A 23,263-nucleotide genomic window follows, 5' to 3' on the forward strand; every position below is an offset into this window, starting at 1 on the left:
ACTATTTTATTAGCCCCATTTAACAGATGAGAAAACCAAAGCCCAGAGGAGTAAAGAAATTTGCCAAAAGTCATGCTGCAAGTCAGTGGCAGAGCCAGAATTTGAAATCAGGCAGGCTGACTCCAGAGCCCAAGTTTCTAATCATTAACTGACCCAGCCTCCGCAGAAATCACATTATCATTTAATGAGCCTACTGTACACCAGGGCATGTGCTGTCACGCATCACGGGGCCTTGGCACATGCTGCATCTTTTCCCTTGGTTAATGCCTATTCATCATTTAGTTCTCAGCCTCAATATTGCTTCATCAGAATCCCCCAAACCCATAGTCTAAAATATATACCTCATCTTTCTTTTATTGCAATTATCACACTTTGCAATACATATTTACATGTGTGTTAATGCCTGCTCCCTATTACACATCGTAGATTGGGGGTAAAGGTGGTGTCTGTTTTGTTTATTTATATACAGTCAATTGTGCACACACAGGAGGCACTCAATAAGTACTTATTGTGTAATAGATAATTTATTGTATAAATAAATGAATATGTATAATATTGCATTTAAACATCTGTAGTATTATAAGATACTTCCCCCCCCACCCCCCGCGTTAGAGGTAAGAAAATACAGGCTCACAGAGGTTCATTAAATTGGCCAAAGTCCCTGAGCGAATCAGTGACAGAACTAGTATTTGAAAGCAAGTCTTTTCTGACTTCAGAGCCCGTCCTCTGACCCTCTGCACTATATTCCTTCCTGCTATTTATTCCCTAAAGAGGACATATAGAGGAATGAGACAAAATGTTTGACCTAAAGAGTTCCCTATTCTGCTGGAAGGAACTAGATGCATGCACAAACCACTATACCACAAGCCAATTAAAACTGGTGAACTGATTCTATAACATCATGCAGATCATGGGCTAAGGCAAAGACGGTCAAAGGAATAAGGAAGTGTTCAGCAGCCAGGAATGACCTCCTTTTGCCTTTATTTATCCAATGCACACTCTTTCTCTAAGGGTATGCCCAAATGTGACATCCTCCCTCTTAGCAATGGTGTTCATTTATTCCATTATCTCCTGAGTGTCTACCTATCTGTCAGGCTCTGTACTGCACTCTTGGAACCCAGAGATGAACAAGATATCATCCCTGCTTCCACAGAACTCACGATGAGATGTGGTCAATGATAGGAACGATCAGAGGAGAGAAGACCTCTCAGCTCAGTGGAAGCTGGCCAGAAAGGGGGACGTTTTCGTTGAATTTTAAAAGGCGATCAGGATCAGTAAAATGAAGCTAGGGAGAGAAGAGAAAATGTTATTCCAGAGAGAGGAAGTCATACGTGCAAAGGTTCTGAGAAGTGAGCAACACTGCAAGTTTACAAACCATACTGAAGTCATCATGGTATGATGGAACAAGTTTAGGTGATGAGGCAGAAGAGGTTGGTAGCACTCAAAGTCCCAACTAAGGAGTGCAGACCATCTTGAGGGTAAAGGGAGCTGTTAAGGGTCTTGAGCCAGCTGCTTAGTAGACATCGTCAGATTTGCTCTTTAGGAAGATCACTCTGGCTAATATACTGGTAATAGGTTAGAGGTGGGATGGAACTGTAGGAATCAAGTTGGGAAGGACTCTTGCCTTGCTTGGGTGATGTCACCACTCCTATGATGGGAAGCAGGGACACGAGGTGAACAGTCCCACCCAAACTACATGGATAGTTGGAGAAAAGCTTCTTCAGTTGATACAGGTACCGTGCTTCCAGAAGAAGGGGTAAGGATGGTTGGGTAAGGGAAACAAACACTGTTGTCCTCAGAGTCTTATTATCCCCATTATACAGATGAAGAAATAGAAGATCACAGGGCTGAAGCACAGAGAGGGGTCCATATCTAGGTCTTTTTGATGCTAACGTCCTGGACCCTTAACCACTGTGCTGCACTGCCTCACCTTACACTCAATGTTCTGTGTGGGGAAGGTGGAAACCCTATTCAGGTGCAGCAACCAAACTAATGAAAAGGGAATAGGCAAAGAGGGTGACGGAGAGAATGGACTGGTATGAATTATGAAGTATTCTGCTGCAGGGAATGCCTAAGGTCCCAGCCTCATGTCCTGGCTTCAGGAAATGTTTGCTGAGCTGGTAACATAAGACGCATTGTTGGACAGTGGAGGGATGTGAAGGTGGATGGACTGACCGAGAAGCTAGAGATCAGAAGTATGTTGGTGCCATCTTAGTCCTTGGACCAATGCAAACCTCAAAGAGATTTTTCTGCAAGAAGGGGAACAGTTTTGTCTTCAAAGTCAAGGTGAATGCAGCGCAAGGAGCCCTAGTCCAGCAGTTGATTAAGTGCCAGCTCTATCACTCTCCCACTATGTGTCCTTGATCAAAAAGCCCCTTCCCTCCCTCCTCACAATATCAAATTCTCTGAATGTAAAATATGGGCAATGAAGCCTGCTTTGTCTTGCTTTCAAGGTTATTTGTGCAATAAGCTTTGCAAAGTATAAATTGATAGGTGTCAGAGATGTGTTCATTTGTTTTAATCAAGAAAACTAAAATAAAATACAGAAAGTATGAAGAAAGTGCAGTAAGCTACCCTGTGCCACCATGCAGGATTAATGCATGTCGCTACTCTGTCACATTTGCTTCAGAGCTCTTTCTTTTCTCCTAAAAGAAATTAAAATTAAAGGTACGCTTAAAGACTACTTTGTCCCCCATCATCAGTATCATTCTTCTCCCCCTTCCCTGCTAAGACACACAGCTGTGCTGAATCTATCGTAGTGCAGTCCATAGAGCAAAGTGGATTTATGCTTGTTTGCTTGCTTGCTTTTTAATTTCCACCATCATCTCTAGTTTCATATATTAGCAAATTGAAACTACAGCTGTTTCCAGCCAACACTTGCAGCTTGTATTGTTATTATTTATTATTAATATTAATTTAATTTCTGTGATAACCATGTATTCAAAACCAAGGCACAGAAAGTCCCACTGGGTCTTATCTCTCTCCTGGGAACCTTTTTTTTTTTTTTTCATTTTTATGTCAATACCTGTAAGAAAGTAAATATTTTAATAATGTATTCTTCTAATCTCGTGCTTACGCAAAGTCTTACGTCTCTGAGAGCTTGTCCAGCCGTGGAGAGGTCTTATCAGGGCCGGATGCCCCAACTGTGCCCAGCCAGCCTGTTGCCCCCATTCTGGTAACTCAAGGTTTCTAAGGCTGATGTGTCCAGTCGACCAGAGAGGCTTATCTTCATGGGGCAAAGGAAGCAGATGGTAACTGGGGCTCTGAGATATTAGATGAAGGCTGTGCGAGGTTGCCTGAGTTCAAAGTAGCAACCAGACCTGCTAGCTGGAGCAAAGAGGGGTGGCATGGTGGGAAGTGTGCAGCCCCAATGGAGGCAGACAGACCTGGGCTCGAATCCTGTACTCTGCCGCATCTCAGGCAGTTGTCCTTCCACTCTGAGCCGGTTTCCATATTCTGTACCCATTGAGCCTGACACACGCTTACCAGAAACACAGCTGATAGGAAGAAATGGTAGAACAGTCCATATGAGCAAGCAGAGACCAGAGCAGGGTGGCCCAGAGACCAAGCACCGAAATGAGAGGAGATAAGGAAACAAACACCAAAACAGAACCAAAAGTGCCTAGTATAAAGGCTCTCTGGATACCCCACTGCCACTCATGCTAAGTGGATTGGAGGCAGGTGACACTTTTGGGAAGGGCACCCCTACCTCAGCACTGCTTTTAGTCCTCACTGCATAGCTGCTCACCATGGTAAGTGTCTATACAGCATCCCACCTTGGATTTGCTTAGAACTCACTGTGTGACCTTGGACAAGTTGATTGCCCTCTCTGAGCCTTAGTTAAATGGAGGGATTGAAAGAGTGACTTGACAAGACTGTATCCCAGTGCTATTTCTCAGCTGCAAGAGTGCTTGAAGTTTTCTTTAGGAACCTGGGGCTGACACAGGCAAGACCTCCCTCCAGGCCTTCTAGGCAGCTGATTCTATCTCCTCTGAGTTTCCCACTCTGGTGGGAATCCTACTGAAATATCAGTCATCCTACATGCTTTCATCGTCTTTTACCTTTTATTGGCTTCCTGTATAGAATAGTTGATCTTTATGTCATACTGTTTGTACTCCCCAATTTCACACCCCATCGCTTTGACCTTCCTAAATCAGTGAGGGTAGCAGCTCCCAGCTCTCACCTAGGGAAGGGCTTTGCCAATCCCCTATGCCTTATCTGAATAGTTTTAACAATGCCTAACTTTCTATCCTGTCTTGTTCACCATTTGTTCATGCGAACATGTTTTATCTGTCCAAGTAGGATTGCAAGTGCCCTTTGAATTAGGACTGAAGTGTTAATTCATGACATGAGTACTACAAAACCCAAAGGCCACAGATTTGGGGTCAGGTAAAGCTCTGGGTTGGACCCTGCTATGGAACTCACTACTCATGCCATTGATTCAGGAATCTCATTTCATCTCTCTGAGACTCTGTTTCTTCATCTGTAAATATAGATAAATACAGATAATACAGCCTACTACTTCAGATGGTTGTAAAGAGTAAATAAGATGATATATAGCCAATGATTGATAAAGATGATATTTTATCTATATCTGATATATATATATATATATATATATATATATATATTCAAGCCCCTTGAGGGTCAGGGACTTTATTTCTATATTTCTTTTAAATTTCTTCTGGACTATATCTGCTTTTATAATAGCTGTAGCAAAGGCACTTGGGTGCACATAGGTTTCTAGACATACTGTGGAGTAAGCAAATTGTCACTTTAATAGCCACAGAGGGAGTAGCCATCCTAAGTCGTTGAGTTTGTGAAAGCTGTAATTCTTTCTTTTCTTCTCTTTTTTCTCCACCCCTTCCTTTCCCCATACTCCAATGCCGAGTGTGGGAAAAAAGATCCACCCTTGCTCTGAGCAATGCATGGGCAATTCCTCATGTTCTACCCCCTCCCCAACACACATACACATAAACATGCACACAGACATACAAACACTCAGTACTCAGATATGCTTTACCACAGACATATCTATACGTGAATGGGCACATAACTGCTCCCAAGGAAGACAATTGTAAATAATGTACTGAGTGCCATGTGCCAGTCACTGTGCTCAGCCTTTATTGACATTTCACAGTGACTGGAGGAAGCATGTACCAGCAATATCCATACATTACAACTGATGGAAGTGAGTCTGAGAGAGATGATATCATCCATGTCCAAATCTAACAATTAATAAATTCCAAACAGGTGATCCTCAAAAAATGTGTATGACTTAGAAAATCAAATGCATAACAATATGTTCTATCACCACCTCACATACATGCCTTCTGCACTCACCCATCTTCATACATATTAATTATCACCAGACTTGCAATACCTTTCAATACCTTGTGGGAACATGCAACCTTGCAATACCCACAAAAGAATACATAGATAAATATACACACACTGACAAATCAATTCATTTACTTATTCAACAAATCTTTAATGTTCCTCTGCTGTGTCGGATTCTGGCTATATAAAGACATAAGATGCAGCCCCTGTTTTCAAGGAGTTCTCAGCCTGGGGGGAAAGATAGTGGAGAAAACATAACATGGGGCCACAAGGAAGTTCTATGCAAGGCACTAAGAGGAACAGAGAAGAGGGAGAGGACTTTTTGTTTGTACATAAGACCGTGCTCCTCACATCTGCTGAATAAGTTGGAGAAGCCTTCCCAGAGGAAGGGACATATACAGGAGCAGCAGAAGATTGCCAGAGGGGTGAGGGAAGGTGTTACAAGGTGGCACTCTAACCAACTGAGCTAATTGGCCAGCCTGTATTGAATAGGAACACAGCAAAAGCCCCTAGGCTGAGGAACAAAGGCATGTTTGAGAAACAATATATAGTTTGGTATTACTCAAGCATAAAAATGGGGACTGAGACATTGGGAGGAGGCTGAGCAGGAGTTAGGGAGATAGAAGTTTGATCCCAAAGGCCTTTGTAGACCAGCTTAAGGAGAATACATTTTATGTTATGGGTGGTGGGGAGAGATCAGATAGCTTTGAGCGGAGGGGTGACATCATTAGATAACCATTTCAGAAAGAGATCCTTAGAGAGGTGTGGAGAGTAGATCAGGGTGGTGGTGGGGTGCGAAGAGGGCAGCCTGAGAGGCTAGCTGGGAGACAGTTACTACCGTGCAGGTGAGAAATGCTTGCAGCCTAAACTAGAGTAGTCACATAGGAGAAAAAAAAAGTGGATACGTTTGAGAAATAGTGAAGGTATAGATTCCACAGAACTTGGAAACTGATTGGATAGGGGAGTGAGGGAGAAGAGGGGTTGAGGGTGACACCCAGGGCATGACTGAGTGACTGAATAGAGGCAGCTGCCACTCACTACAATAAGGTGGACGGGAGGAAGAACAGTTTGGGGGGAGGAGGAGGAGTGTGGAGGTAGGGGTTTGAGTTGTCTGTGGACCTCCAAATGGAGGTATCCAGTGGATAGTGGGTTACACTGGTTAGAAGTTTACTTGAGAGTGTCATATGCCAATTGCATATATGGGTAGATACACACACACACGTGTGTGTGCACTCGTGTATGCTTACACACATGCTCACTCAGCACTTACCCTTAAAGAGCAATCCTAGGTGGATAAGACCTATTGAGGTAAGATGATAGAACCTCTCTGTAACCTAAGAAAGAGTATATTCCATTATCCCATTGTCCCTACATTATAGCCAAACCTACTCACTTTGTGAAAGGGAGCAGATTAGCTTAAAGAGTAAGGGAGTCAACAGTGAATTTAGAGCAAAACATTAAACTTTCGTTCCAACATTTTTTATCCCAAAATATAATCCTGACTATTTCCTAATACCCATCCCTCCCAAGGCAAGGAAATGCTCTTTCTCTGTCCTTTTCAGGAGGAATATGGAATTATTATCACCTGGTGTGGCTTAAGACAGGAATTCCTAAAGAATTGAGATGTGGCACAGCAGCAGGTTAAGTGCCCTGTCTCTGAAGCCAGGCTGCCTGGGTTTGAACCCTAGTTCTGCCATTTTCTACACGGGGCACACCAGGCAAGTTATTTCACCTCTGTGTGTTCCCATTTATTCCTCTGTAAAAAGAGGGCAATAATGAAACCTACCTCATGAGATTGTGGTGAAGTTAGATGGATTTCCCAGCACATTATATGTGCTCATTCAATCTAAAGGCAATGCATCTGAGGTGTAGTACTTAAAAGTGTCCCATGCGGCATCAAAATGTAGCAGAAAGGGAGTGTTCTTTAGAATCACACAGACTTGGGTACAGCACTTGGCTTGCCAATAACTGGTTGGGTGAATTTGGGAAAATCATATCAAACCACAGCTTTAGTTCCTTCAATTACAAAATGGTAATTATAACCATAACTTAGCAGTACAATGGGACAATCAGAGGCAATTCATGTAAAGTTCCTAGCAAGATGCCTGCCCTAAAATGTCCAAAATACACAGTTGCATGATCTGCAGTTCTTGAATCAGTTTCTCCCTATTGTCTTCCATCTGTGAATGAGGCATATATAATTCAGAACAGGTGAAGCTATGCTGAGTTAAGGACACCAGAATCTGAGTGCATAACCTAGCAAAAGCTTCATTCTCACTCATTGAACATATGCAGTACAGGTTGGCAGGGAGTTCTATTCCAGGAGTTGCTCAGAGACCCACACTGATTGAAGCCCCATCGTCTAGTCAATACCATCTTCAGTGACATCACTGATGATGGTATTGATTATACATATATATATATAATCAATATATTATATATATATATATATATATATATATATATATAAAATCAACAAACATTTATTGAGAGTCTCCCATGTGGTCTGGCACAGTTTGGGTCACTGGGGATATATCAGTGAATAAAACACACTAAATTTTTGTTCTTATGAATTTTAATTAAAGTGGGGGTGACAAAACAATAAATATAACAAACCAGTGAATTATATAATATTAAAAGATCATAAATGTTATGAAGAAAAAATAGAGCTGGGTGAATGATATCAGAAGTGTAGCATTTGGGGTGTTGTTGAAAGGTAACCTCACTGAAGAGGAGGCATTGGCGTGAAGATTTGAAAGAGGTGATGAGAGAACTGGGGAGAGAGCATTCCAGGCAAAGAGAGCAGCCAGTGCAGGTTGTGCGGAGCATGCCAAAGGTTCAAGATAAAGCCCCACTAGGTTGAAAACAGTTGTTTATTTCTGTTTAGTAAAGAAATAAGAAATGCAGATGAAGATCATTAACAATAGTAATCCTAACTATGTATTGAGCTGTTACCATTTGTAAAGAATTGGTCTAAGGGCATGTATCTACTCTGTGGAATCCTCCTAACAACCCTTTGAGCCAAGTGCAACTATGTTTATTTTATTGAAACTAAGAAACTAAGTCTGGAGGAAGCAAGATACTTAGCCAGTGTCACATAGCCTGAGAGCAACAGAGATGATATTTAAACACAGAACTTTCCCTACTTCCAAGTCCATGCCCCTTATCTCTGCACCATAGTCATTTGAACAGTTCCTTTGCAGTCTTCAGATTCCTAAATTTACGAGTAAAATAGAGCCATAACTATCCACTTAAGGTTTCACTAAACGTTCCTATTTTCCCTTTAAGTAACCCGTTCTACTTAAATGAAGAAATATGGGACAGGGGTTGGGGCAGGAGGTACTTGCTGAAACTCAGAAATCAGAAAGCTAAAGATCTAAGAGAACCAGGCCTCAAACCCCTGCCAAAGCCACCATTATCAAGGCAGGATCCTTCTAACTGACTCCACCAGTTTTTTTTTTTTTTTTACAGTTTCTTTTTTTTGTTTTGTTTTGTTTTGTTTTGTTTTGTTTTGTTTTGAGATATAATTCACATACCATGAAATTCACCTTTTTAGAAGTGTACAATTCAGTGGATTTTAGGTTTTAGATATGCAAAAAGTTGTGCAACCATCACAACTAATTCCAGAACATTTTCATCACCCGAAAAAGAAACTCTGTAACCCATTAACATTCATTCCCCTTGCTCCCTCCCCCAGCCCCTGGCAACCACTAATCTACTTTCTGTCTCTAGGAATTTGCCTCTTGTGGGTTTTTCATACAAATGGAATCACGGAATATATGACCTTTTGTGTCTGGATTCTTTCACTTAGCATAATGTTTTCAAGGTTCAGTGATAGTGTAGCTTGAATAAGGACTTTATTTTTTTTTTATAGCTGAATAATATTCAATTGTATAGATATACCACATTTTAAAAAATTATTTTATCAGTTGATGGATATTTGCATCATTTTCCACTTTTTGTCATGCATAATGCTGCTATGAAAATTTGCACGCAAGTTTTTCTGTGAATATTTGTTTTCAGTTCTCTTGCATATAAACCTGGGAGTAGAATTGCTAGGTTATGTGGTAGCTTTATGTTTACCTTTGAGAGGAACTGCCAACCTCTTTTCCAATATGGCTGTACCGTGTTGCATTCCTACCAGTGATAAATTAGGATTCCAATTTCTTTTCATCCTTGCTAACACTTGTTATTTCGTGTCTTTTATATTATAGCTATCTTAGTGGGTATGAAGTGGTGCCTCATTGTGGTTTTGAATTGCATTTCCCTAATGATGTTGAACATATTTCCATGTGCTTATTAGCCATTTGTACATATTCTTTGGAGAAGTGTCTTCAAATTTTTTTTTGCCCATTTATAAATTGTACAGTTTTTTTAATTGTTGAGTTATAATAATTCTTTTTGTATTCTGGATATTAGACTCCTATCAGATATAAGATTTGCAAATATTTTCTCCTACTCTGTGAGTTGTCTTTTCACATTATCGATAGTGTTCTTTGAAATGCAAAAGTTTTTAGTTTTGATAAAGTTCAATGTTTCTGTGTTTTCTTTGGTTGTTTGTGCTTTTGGTATCATATCTAAGAAAACCATTGCCTAATCCAAGGTCATGAAGATTTTCCTCTTATGTCTCTTATAGTTTTAGCTTTTACATTTAGGGCTTTGATCCATGGTTAATTTTTGTATATGGTCTACATTCTTTTGCATGTGGCTACCCAGTTGTCCTACTCCTTGAAGAGACTATTGCTAAGGAGACTATGCTTTTCCCGTTGAGTTGTCTTGGCACCCTGATTGAAGAACAATTGACCATAAATGTATGGGTTTATTTCTGGATTCTCAATTTTATTTTATTGAGCTATATCTATCCACATACCATTATTAAATAGCCTTGATTATTATAGCTTCATAGTAAGTTTTGAAATCAGGACATGTTATTCCTCCAGCTTTATTTTTCAATATTATTTTGGCTATTCTATTCTTACATTTCCATGTGAATTATAGGAGCAATTATCAATTTCTGCAAAAACATCACCTGATATTTTGATAGGGATTATGTCGAATCTATAGATAAATTTGGGAGTATTTCCATTTTAACAATGTTGAGTTTTCCAATCCATGAACATAGGATGTCTTTCCATTTATGTAGGTCTTCCTTAATTTCTTTCAATGATGTTTGTAGTTTTCAGTGTAAAAGTCTTGCGCTTCTTTTGCCAAATTTATTTCTAAATGTTTTATTTTTTGGTGCTGCTGTAAATAGAATGATTTCTTAATTTCATTTTTTTTTTTTTTTTTAAAGATGACTGGTAATGGGATCTTAACCCTTGACTTGGTGTTGTCAGCACCACGCTCAGCCAGGGAGCAACCGGCCATCCCTATATGGGATCCGAACCCATGGCCTTGGTGTTATCAGCACCACACTCTCCCGAGTGAGCCACGGGCCGGCCCTTAATTTCATTTTCTGATTGTTTATTGCTAATACATAGAAATACAATTGATATTTATATATTAATTTTCTAACCTGCAACCTCACTGAACTTTTTTTTAATATCTAATTTTTTGTGGATTTCTTATTATTTTCTATATACAAAAATCATGCCTATGCAAATAGAAATAGTTTTACATGTTCCTCTACTCTCTGGAAGCCTTTTATTTATTTTTCATGCCTAACTGCCTTTTCTAGACTTTCAGTACAATATTCAATAGAAATGGTGAACATAGATATCCTTGTCCTGTTACTGATCTTGGGGAGAAATTTTTCAGTCTTTTACCATGAAGTATGGTATTAGCTGTGGATTTTTCATAAGTGCCTTTTATCAGATTAGAGAGGTTTCTTTCTATTCATAATTTGTTGAGTGTTTTTATCATGAAAAGGTGTTGGATTTTGTGAAATCTTTTTCTGTGTCTATTGAGATAATCATGTCATTTCATTAATACAATGTATTACATTGATTGATTTTCATATACTGAACCAATCTTGCTTTCATGGGATAAATCCCACTGGGTCATGGGGTATAGTCCTTTTTATAGTTTTTTAAAATTTGATTAGCATTTTCTTGTTTCTATATTTATAGGGGGTATAGGACTGTAGTTTTCTCTTCTTGTAATGCCTTTGTCTAGTTTTAGTATCAGGGTAATACTGGCCTTATGGAATTAGTTGTCAGTGTTCCCTCCTCATTTACTTTTTTGGATGAGTCTGCAGAGGATTGTTGCTTATTAGTGTTAACCATCGATATAATTCACCAGTGAAGACATCTGGTGGCCCAATGTTAGATAGGAAAAGAAAGCAAGGTCCATGGGGAAGAACCTCACCCCAGGTCACATTGTTAATCAGGGCCAAATCCAGGGCTTCCCAGATAGGCAGCCCTGGGTTCAGACCCCAGCTCAGCCAGTGCCTCACTGTGTGAGTTGTCTCTGTTTCTCATAATGAGTACTGGAAGTAGATATTGTCATCACTGTGTGACTGATGTAGAAGCTGAGACTCATGGACGTGGTATGACAGTATGACTTGCCCATACCTACAGTGGACGAGCTAGAGCTCTAACCAAACCTTATGTAAAACCATGTCCTTATTGCTTACAACACCCTCCAGGACCACTGCCTTTGCCCAGGGATTTGACTTTCAAGAAACACTGTGTGCACTTTATCTCACTTGAGTATCATGAGTAACCAAGACAAGCAAGATAACAGTCACTGTACCAAGAACTGTTCCCACGTCATTTCATTCATAGAACAATTGTGTGTGGCAAGTGTTGTTGACTCCATTTTACAGATAGGGAAACTAAGGCTGTGAGAGGTGATAGAGACAGGAAATAGAGCCATGATACAAACACATTCTGTCAGACTCCAAGTGCATGGCTTGCTCCCCCCTCCCACTCCCACCCCTCCACCCATGGGAAAACAGCTCCCGTATGAGGTGGGGGCTGAGCTCAGCTTGAAGGAGATAAGAACAATCCTGTCTATAGCGTTCCCTAACTTAATGCTCTGCTTGGCCTCTCCTCTTCTGGGTTTGGCTTTGGCAAAATTAGTACATGAAAGGCACCAGGGAAGACTAGAAGGGCTTTAGGATGGGATGTGAGAAGAGGAGCAGTGTCAGTGTTGAAAGCGGGATATGGGTGATGATGTTCCTGTGGTAAGGTCTCTTCCTTGTCAAAAGTTGGGAACATGGAGTTCATCCTCCTTATAAACTCTAACCTCTTTTTAACTGTGACTCAGGACCCCGTTGGGACCAATGAATACCTAATAATTCTATGTATTTGGGAAAAGCACTGGACTTTAAGTGAGTAGACCTGTGCTGGGGCCTGGCTGAACTACTGCTACTATCTCTGCAGCCTTGAGACAGTCAATGCAAATTTCCATGGTTCACTCCTTGTAAAAGAGATTTAATAATGCATGTCCCTTACGCAGTTGTACAGAGAACAGAAGACAACTGTGTAAGAGCTCCCAGCACTGTGTCTGATACAGAGTAGATGCCCAGGAAGTGTGTACGGAATCTTTATGGCACTTTCACATCCATAATGGCCATTTGGTTTTTACAGCATCCCTGTGGGGTTATCAACAGGTAACCGAGGCACAGAGAGGTCAAATAATCTGACCAGAGCCACATAGCTAGTAAATGACAAGGCAAAACTTACAAATTATGTCCTCTCTTTCACAATGCAACATGTTTCCAAGTTACACCTTTTTGCAAAATCGTTTCTATAACTGAAGTCATTTAAAAATCGTCATGTATGTATGGGTTTCAGAGATGCTGTCCTACATATGCAATAAAGATATAAGAAAAAGCCTACAATTGCTTAAAGATCTCAAGAATACAAGTTGGAATGGAATAATTGGGCATTCCATGTTTAGTTCATTCCTTCACTTGGGACCATAAACTTAGTTTTTGTCTCCTTTATCCAAAGGTAACTTATTAAAAAATGATCATCTTCTAACTAAGAACTATGGTCAGTCCAACTATGTGCTATCATTTAGGAAGGACAAGGACAACAACTACTATTAAGCCAAGCTAAGTGCCAACCTGAATTTTTCTTTCAAGAAGGGTCATGTTATGTTTGATGAGTGAGTGAATGAGCTCAGAGAGATCATATGCATAGGATGTACGTATTCAAATACACTGGCTTATTTACTCTTCAGAGGCTTTCTGGATGGAGAGGGCAAGATTTATTGCCATTTTTTCATAGAAGAAAATCAGAGTCCTTTGGTGGTTGACAACCCCAGTTTGCCACTGACAGAGGATACATCAAGGTAGAATATAGTTCAAGGTAGCCCCTGCCAAGGCTTAATTCACTGTTCTGAAAGAAGGAAGAAGGGACACACCTCCAGCAAAGGTAGGAACAAGAATACATTTCTATCGAGGAGCTTGTAGCAGTGCATCCCATTTCTTGTTCATTTGATCATCTCCCTGCTCTTCTGTGAGCTCCATAAAGCAAGGACCACATGCTTATTTTTCATGGGTGTTTCTCACCTGCTTAGCAGAGTACCTGGCACCTTGTAGGTGTTGCCCTGGTGGTAAGGAATGCACAGAGTGGAGCTGCTAAATAATCACTCACTGCTCAGTCAGGTATCGGAGATACCCTTGACACGCTTTAATTGTAAATCAATTTATATTTATTTAATTTTCAATGTCAATACAGTAATCATTTATTTCTGAGCTCTGGTGTTCTTGGTGCCGTGAGTTTTAGGGTAATGCTCACATACCAGTGAATTTTGGAAGCCTTGGCAGGCAGAGCAGTGGAGGCCTCACAACAATTCTAGATTGCTGTTGCTTCTGCCTGAGCTTAGCACTATTGCTGGTTCCCAGACTTGCCCTTCCCCCAGAGCTCTCCCTGCCAGTTCCCCACTCCCCCAATTCTTTACCTGTTAGCTCATGCAGCTGGAGAGGTTGAAGGGAGTGCAAGTGGTGAGAGCTGATGTTTGGAGTCCAACCACAGACTGCCTCACCTTTGTCCTGGCCAGGGCCTCCCCAATTACGTCTCAGACTGGCTTGTTTTGAAAGTAGAAACCAGGACTGGAGTCCTTAATACCATGATGGTCTCTCTGTGCCGGGCACTGGAATTAAATATTTATGTTGGCAGAAAGCATGGGTTGACAGCCTGAGTTGGGAGATAGGAAAATCAGATTCTGGTTCTCGGAGGTGGGCGGTCTGCATGTGGAAAGGAGCAGGGATCCGTAGCAGCCCCTGTCTGCTCATTCTCAAGTCTCAGTTTGATACTCCTGGACTAAAGGGGAACAGAGAGATTTTGCTTGGTAGCCAGCACCCAGCTGGGGAAACTTTGGACATTCAAATTCTGGCAGCCACTCCAGACCACCTTGCCCAATGTGCTCATGCCCTAGGCTGGGAAACTGAGGGCAGATCATGGTGGACTTGCCCAAGGTCACACTGCTCATACAGTGTCAGTACCCAAACTGGAGTCTAGATCTCCAGCAGTCAGCTGCGGCATTAGACCTGGAGTCAAAAGAGCTGTGTGGCCTTAGACCAATCATCTGAACTCTCCAAGCCTATCTGTAAAATGGGAATGGTTTCTAACCCTGGGATCATATGAAATAATGTAAGCAAAAGACATTCTGTTAAATACCATTAAAGCTCTACATTGGGTTTGGCAAACTTTTCTCTACAGGTCTGGATGGTAAATATTTTAGTTTTGTGGGCCCTATGGTCTCTATTGCAGTTACTCAAATCTGCCATTGTGTTGTGAAGGCAGCCATAGAGAATATGTTAAAAATAAGCAAAAAAAAAAAAAAAAAAAAAAAAGCATGTGGCTGTGTTCCCTAAAACTTTCTTTACAAAAACAGGCAGCAGGCCAGACTTAGGCTGCAGTTTGCCTACGCTGCTCTCAGTGCTTGGAGGTTGTTACACACTTACTATTGATGATATAACAAATGACCCCAAATCTTAGCAGCTGAAAACAACCATATTATTCCATTCATGGATTCTGTGGATCAGAAATTCAGACTGGACTCTTTCTACTACTAGAGCAGAGCTGGATTAAGAACCCAAGTCTTGGACTCTAGGGTGCCTAGCAGTCTTCCCACCAATAATCAATTACAAACATTATAGCATGCTGACTCTGGGTCCAGTCTGGGCATCCTGGGTAGCACAGGGAAGAGGTATGGTGCTCAGTTTTGACACAGGAAACCTAAAATACTAGTGGGGAGAATGAATTCTGATTTATTTCTCACAATCCTATAAGGTGGAACATTTGTCCCTATTTTACAAATAGGGGAACTGAGACTCAGTGTTTGAGTTGCTCCTTGCCCAGTAGCTGGTGCTGTTCAGATTGAAACCCAGTGAGGTCTGATTTGCAAGCCCATGCTCTTTGTGACAGATTCTAGTGGAGAAAGGTCTGGGATGGATAAGACCAGTTCTACCAGAGAAAAAAATCCTTAGTTGCTAAAATATCAGATCTAACCTATCCCTCAGAGGTGATAGGTGTTCTTGATCCAATTCCCTCACTGCAGAGACAGGAGACTGAGACTCAGAGGAGGGCAGCTAGGTGTCCCTGGCCATCCAGCTGCTCAGACCCAGAGCTGGAGCTGGGACCCAGTGTTTTCTCACCACCTCTGCCTGCCGCATTGTGCTGGGAATGGCAAGGAAGGGACTGATGGTAGAGGGGTGGGAAGGGTGGGCTTGAGCTAATGGGAAGTTGTTTGCCAAAGCTGTGTGGGGGGAAGGAGCACTTTACAAGACCAGGGCCTCTGGCCTGGAAACATCTGTTTCCCTTCAAATCAGCAAGGAGACTTCAGCCTCCTCAGAATGCCTAAATCATGTGGCGGCTGGGGAAGAGCAGCCATTGGCCTGGAGACTTCAAACGCATTCTCCTGTCCTCTCGGGGACCCGAGCCTGACGCGGGCCTCTGGGGCTCTGTCCCTGCTCTTACCCCCTGTCAGATCCGTGAGAAGCTCTCACCGCCAATTAACTTCTCGGTTTCATTCTCTCACCCCTGCTGTGAGGAGGGCTGGGGGTCTTGGAAGGGACCAACAACAGCTTCCTTTCCACCCTCCTCTGATCTCCACTGTGACCACTTACTCTGGGTGGGGGTGAAGTCAGAGCCTTGGGCAGAGGCAAAATACCAATACAAATGGTAATAGTATCAACAGCCATTGCTCACTGATTGCTTACCACATGCCAGATACCACTCTGAACATCTTCTGTGCTGCATCCAATTTTGTTCTAACAACTACCCTACACTGTGGGTTTTAATATTATGAGTCCCGTTGTACAGGTGAGTAGACTAAGACAAGGCCTCACACAGCCCATATGTGGGGAGCCAGCATTTAAAACCAAATTGTCTTCTGGGAATGCTTGTCTCAGCCCTGTTACCAGAGGTGGGAAAGGGGGAGGACGAGGAGGGGTTAGCAAGAAATTGATAAAGGGACACAAAGATGATTACATTATGTAATGCTGAATATACTAATTATCCTGATTTGAGCATCACCTATTGTACACAGTTATTGATATTCAATGCAGTACCCCCACAGGTATGTACAATCAATTATGTTTCAATAAAATAATTTTTTTTAAAGTCCAAATTGTCTGATTCCTGAGTCATGCCTTTAGCTCTTCTGCTAGCCCTTCCCTTTTAATCACCTAATCAACTTTTGTTCATTTTACAGACAAAGAGACTGATTTACAGAAAAAGAAAATAAACCTCACAACTGGTTGCCATTCATTCAGTACATCATTCATTGTAGCCAGTATTTGCTGAGTGTTGGTGCACCAGGTGTAGGTGTTTAGAGATGGCCAGAGCTATATTCTGGTCCTGAAGACACTCACAGACTCATGGGGCAAGAAAGCAGTGATGGGGCCCTGACATAGCCGTGTGACATGGCACCATGCAGGGAAAAAGGGGCCCATCCAAATAAGCTTCCAAGAGGAGATGAGGTTTGAGTGACACTTCAAGGACAAGGTGGAGGTTGGGGGGGGTCAGGTGATGAAGGAGAGGGGTGACCCAGGCTGAGGGGTGGCAGGTGCAAAGGCCAAGAGGTGCGAGGCATGCTCTGGAACCATCAGTGGTTGGATATGCCTCTACTATGAAACAGAGTAGGAAGCACAGATCAGCAAACAAGCCTGGAACTGTGGCCAGAACTTTTTTGGGGCCCAGTGATAGAGTACTGTCAAATGATGAACAACGGGAGCTGCACTGGGAGCCCCGAGGAGAGGAGTTTGTTCTGAGGTTCGGGTTGATGATGAGGAGGATGTCCTGAGGATGATGAAGTCCTAACCACGATGAAGAAACATTGAAAATACTTTCCCCGCACAGTTTTTTGTTGTTGGTGGTGGTTGTTGTTTTTTTGTTGTTATTGTTGTTTGTTTTTCATTTCTTTTAAAAAAATGTTATCAATATGCAATGTAGTTGATTTTTATGTCCCTTTACTGTATTTCTCCCTCCACCCTCCTTCTCCCCCCTCCCACCCATCAACATCATATCTGTTCACTTATCTTAACACGTTCAAGGAATTGTGATTTCTGTGTCTTCTTCCCTGACCCCACTGTTTCTTTGTGCATTTATTTATTTATGTTTAGCTCCCACAAATAAGTGAGAACATGTGGTAATTCTCTTTCTATGCCTGACTTATTTCACTTCATATAATTTTCTCTAAGTCTATCCATGTTGCTGCCAATAGTAGTATTTCATTCATTTTTATAGCAGAGTAGAATTCCATTGTGTAGATGTACCACATTTTCCATATCCATTCATCTGCTGATGGACATTTGGGCTGGTTCCAACTCTTGGCTGTTGTAAATAGTGCTGCAATCAACATTGGAGTACAGGTATCCCTTCAACATGATGATTTCCCAACCTTGCAATATACTGAGACCATATTACTTTAGGTCACCAAGATGTATGCCACACAGTCTGTGGAAGAGCTGGGCATTGAACTCACATTTTCAGCCACCATGGCCAGTGTTCTTTCCCCTGAAACAAGTCAGGGGAAGGAAGGGCAATGGTTTGGACTTGGAGCTGTAGGCTCATAATTAACCCTCCCACCTTTATCCTTAGAGGCACCTCTTTTATGACGAAAGCATCCCATGAGTAGGCATGGACCTGGGTCAGCCAGTGGCACAAGGGGCATGGCAGTGTACAGACAGCACTAGAGGAGGAGTCAGGAAGGCTGGCATTTGTGCTCTGAACTTATTGGCAGTGGGTCCTTGTGCAAGTCGCTTTCCCTCCTGGGCCTTGGTTTCTCCACCCATAAAACGAGGATTCAGAGTTAGGTGATGGCTCAGGAGTTTTGGTTCAGATTATCAGTGAGCCTCAGTCTGCCTCAGAGAGATGACAGAACTCAGCAGAGAGTGGCTGACACTCTCCTGATCCCCTGAGAAACACAGAGGTCTGGCTGTATCCACCGACCCCTCGTCTGTCTGTCTTTGTTTCTCTCTGTTTCTCCCTCTTTCACTTTCTGTTCTATGGGTTTGTGTGTGGCGTGTACATGTGTCTGTTTCTCAGTCTCTCTCTCCCCCTCTCTCCTCCTTCTCCACATCAGGGATCACCACTTTCTCCCCCTACTAAGAGCCCCTCCAGGCTCTGCCTGGTCCCCTAACAGCTTTCAGATGTGTCTCTGGAACAGTTCTACAATTACAGCTGAGACAGGCAGAAAGCACATGCCCTTGTGACTTTTGACCCAGGCCTGTGAGGCTGACATCTTCCTCTTTCCCCACACTCCCCAGCAGGGTGGCCTGAGGCCTTTTGCATCCTGAGGCCTCCACTGACATGTTTGCTTACTGCAATAACAAAAACAGAAGCTACCTTTTAGGGAGCAAAGATGGAACCAGGCCTATGATCATTATATCATGGAGTCTTGATCCCCAACTTGTGAGATATGGAGAATTTCACCCTATTTTACAGGTGAGGAGGCTGAGGCTCAGAGAAGGGAAACTGACTTCTCAAAGAATGCACAACCAGAAATTGGAGAAAGCAAGAATTTTACCCAGGCTTTATAACTTGAAAACCTAAGACTACTTCTTCCCCTGCATGCTGTTACTCATGCTGCTTGCTAAGCAGAGAGGCGACCCTAGACCCTCTTGGTGGGGGAAATGTTTTGCAGAAGGACCACAGAAACATAAATGGCCTGTGGAAAATGGTGTTAAAAAACATTCCAGCTCCTCATGTTTTGAGATTTCATTCACATATTCCATTCACTACAAGCTTTCCACATTCCCCCAGTTGAAATGCATCTCCTTCTCCTCTAACCCCAAGGAAGCATTGTTAAAAATGTGTACTTTTGAACAAATAAGTGTTCTATATATTGTCTTTACAAAAATCTTTTACTTACAAGTTGCTATCTCACAAATCACTCCATGTAACCCTTGAAACAGCCATGCACTGTCTGTAAAATTATCCACATTTTATTTGTAGAGAAACTGAAATTGAGAAATGAGATGTGGTATGTGCAGGTTCATTCATTTACACAAACATTTATGCAGTGCCTACCATGTGCCTAGTACCATGACAGTGATGTAGCTTGTAGCTGTAACCAAGCTGAAGTATACACCCTCTGGGACCTTCAGGTTGTGGTTTGGATCCTGCCTCTGCCACTTCCTAGATGAGTTGGTGTGTGGATGGTAAGTGTCTGCATAGTGTTACCGCAAATTGTTCTTACCTGCCCACTTTGCCACTTGTTTACATTCACATCCCGGAGGTTTTGTGTGTGTGATCTTATTCCCAATCCTTTCACATGGCTTTCCAATGATAACTCACCTCATAGAGTGCTTACATTTTACATCCATCCTCACTGAACCTGTGAGGTGGGTAGTGGTCTTCTTATCACAGGTACCCAGTGCAGAGAGATGAAGGGAGCTCAGAGAGGTGAACTGACTTGCTCAAGGTCACAGAGCAAAGTAGTAGGATTAGAATGTGAACCCATGTCAGGCCATCTCCAAGATCAAGCTCTGTCACCGCCTGCTTCCCTGGTACCAAGAAGTTTTGATTCATGATAAGTTTTGTAAAAACAACCTTTGAGGCATCAGGTCATGGGCTATTAAAGCTGGAAAGGACCATGTAGATTACCAAGTTCAGGCCTTAGTAAACCAGTGAGTGGTAGAGCTGGACCAGCACAATGGCAGCTAAGAGCAAAGAGTATGGGTTTTAAAGTAATATAAACCATAGTCTTGGCTCTATTGTGTTCTGAATCTGTGACTTCAGACACATTGCTTAATTATTTTTGTCTTCGGTTCCCTCTTCTAAAAGACGAAGACAATAAGGGTAATTATTTTAGCATGTTTCCTTAAAATTAGAGAAACATATGAGATGGCACCACCTCAACGTAGTTGAGGGTCAGCAAATGCAGCTGATGGAATTATATCTGTACAGAGCTGATATGCACAGACGTGTTGCCAGAAGGCAATAGCTGACAGTGGTTAAGTGCATGGGCTTTGGCGTCAGGCAAACCTAGTCTTAAATGGCCAGTCCCACTAATTACTATGTGGTTCTGGGCAAGCTGCATCCCATCTCTGAGAAACATATATAAAATAATGAGAGTAATAGTACCTATCTCTTAGGACTGATTGGAAGAATTAATTGCAATAATGTGGGTAAAACTGGTCAGCTCAGTGCTTGACATGTATTAAGATCTTAGCACCTATTAATTAATTTTTACAATCAACTCATTTATTAAGTGCCTCATATGTACAGTCAATCAGGGCTCACCATTCTGAAACTTGGCAATCACACCATCGTTCCCATTTTATAACATGAGATAAGTTGAAGTGCTGGGGAAAGAGGACAGGACATAGGGCCACTAGAACCCCATTCCTTTGCTTACACAGAACGCCCTCTAGCCACACCACACTCCTGCTTCTATGTCACAGGCTGATGAAAAAGGGTGGTGTGACAAAGACAGGACACTCAGATGCCCAACCCTTCTTTTCAGACTGCCCCAGGCCTCTGAAGCTCACCTTCTCTGGAATGTCTTCTCTGCTCCCTCCTTAGACTTTGTGTAAACCACAGAACTTGGAGATCTGGAGGTATGAGGGTCACCGTCTCCTCAAAGTAGGACAGAAGACAGGCTGCAGTGCTCTAGAAAGAATTCTGTGCTCTGGATTAGACCTGAACCCACCAGGTCTGTGTTTTACCAGTTCTCCCCTTCTAAGGCCACACAGGCTATGTCTACTCACACCAATACAGCATGCAGCTTCAAATGACATCACGGACAGGTGGAGACATGACTTGTACCTAGAATAACTCCCAGGCTCCCTGTCATAGCTTACAAGCTCTCCTACCACCCTTTCATTTTATCTCACTTATCTCCAGCCATACCAGCTGACTATTCCTTCAACAGGGTGGGCTCCTCTTCTCCTTGGGGCCTTTGCAATGAGGTGATCTCCCTTCCAGGAATGTTCTTCCCCAGGTCTTCCTCCCATAAGCTTGTTCTTTCTCATTTTTCAGGTCTCAGCTCAAGCCTCCCCTCTCAGGAAGGCCTTTATGAACTACCCTGTCTAAAGCACATGCATCCCACACCCCCACATTAGTCTTTTTCATATTATCTTGTTATATTCTCTATCACACTTACCATTATCTGATTTTTTATCTACTCTTTGATTAGCTCTATGCAAGCAAGGACTTGAGCTCTTTTATTTACCTTTATAAACTTAGCACCTAAAAAAGTTTCAGGCACATAGTTAGTGCTCAGTAAGTGTTTGTTAAACAAATGAATGAAACAATATAAAAACTGGGATATCTAGCCCTACAGGATAGTATTGGAACTTTTTCTCAGGGCTTCTACTTAGATTGCTTGAGTTCAAATCCCTGTACTGTTCCTCAGTAACTGTGAGTTCGTGGAAAGGTACACAGTCTACAACTCAGTGTCCTCATTGTGGGTGATAATAAATCCCTCCCTTTTAGGCTTGCTTAATTGAAGACTAGTAGATTAAGTGCTAAGTGCCCATTAGGCAGTTGATGCTCAATAAATGCTTTATAATTATCTCATTTTTTTCCCTAAATCATTTCTCCTACAGCATAAGCATCCCATGCCAGATTTTGCATTCTTCTCTGCAGCTTCCAGGGCCTTCTGTGAAGTCACAGCTCCATACTCTGTTTTCTTGTTGTGCAACAGGTTCACTCTGTATGCTGTGGATACACGGGGGAGGCACTCAGAGCTCAGCACAGTGACCCTGCGGACAGCCTGTCCATTGGTGGATGACAACAAGGCAGAAGGTAGGTGACCCATTTCTTGACTTCCCAGAGAACTACCACATTTCCCCTAAGTTCAGCATCCAACAGTCACTAACTACCAGACACACACACACACACACACACACATACACACACACATATGCATGTACACACACTGGCACAGGGAGAGGAAAGTGAAGGAACTGAGGGAGCAGGAGGAACATGGAGGTAAATTAATCAAAGCCACAAAGGAAAAAAAATGAGATTGACTAGCTATATCTGTGCCAGTGGAAAGACTTGCTCCTCTTTTATGGAGTTTGTTCCTATTCTGACTTACAGACCAGGAACTGTGGAGAGTCAGACCCCATGGCTCTATCTTGTCCCCTAGCCTGGGCTTCTTAGGGACCGATCACATTCTTCCACTGAAGTCTATGCTAGGGCCAGCAAATAAGCACCATTTCACCTAGTTGTGCCCATGGCAGACATCATTAGCAGATCACAGCACACTGTCCCATCCAGACCAGAGATGGCCCCAGAATCCTCAGCACAAAGCTACAGTCAGTGACTATCAGTCAGAGTTATCATGGAAGATTAAACCTTTCTGCTGCTTCTGGCCCATGAAGTTGTAAACATCAGGCAAAAGCATCTGAAAAAATACAACCAATCAATCAGATACACCATATAGTTAGCTCGTGGAGAATGTGTAGATGTAGTTTCTATATCAAGACTGGAAAAATGTGATGGTAGGTCATGAGTCCTGTGGGCTACTTCAGGTTCAGCAAATATTTCCCAAAAGCCCTGGTACAACAATGCAG

The 23,263-nt window shown here is 42.3% G+C and overlaps 1 protein-coding gene across 5 annotated transcripts in view; it reads left to right on the forward strand.

Moving 5' to 3' along the window:
• ASTN2 (astrotactin 2) overlaps positions 1 to 23,263 on the forward strand; it is a 902,747-nt gene that overhangs the window by 865,293 nt on the left and 14,191 nt on the right. For all 5 annotated transcript variants that reach the window (XM_063082086.1, XM_063082087.1, XM_063082088.1 and 2 more), the window contains one exon: positions 22,390 to 22,490. In XM_063082086.1, the coding sequence (XP_062938156.1) occupies positions 22,390 to 22,490 (101 nt within the window). The remainder of the gene's footprint in view (positions 1 to 22,389; positions 22,491 to 23,263) is intronic.

This window comes from Cynocephalus volans, chromosome 17, assembly GCF_027409185.1.
Source record: "Cynocephalus volans isolate mCynVol1 chromosome 17, mCynVol1.pri, whole genome shotgun sequence".
Classification (NCBI taxonomy): domain Eukaryota; kingdom Metazoa; phylum Chordata; class Mammalia; order Dermoptera; family Cynocephalidae; genus Cynocephalus; species Cynocephalus volans.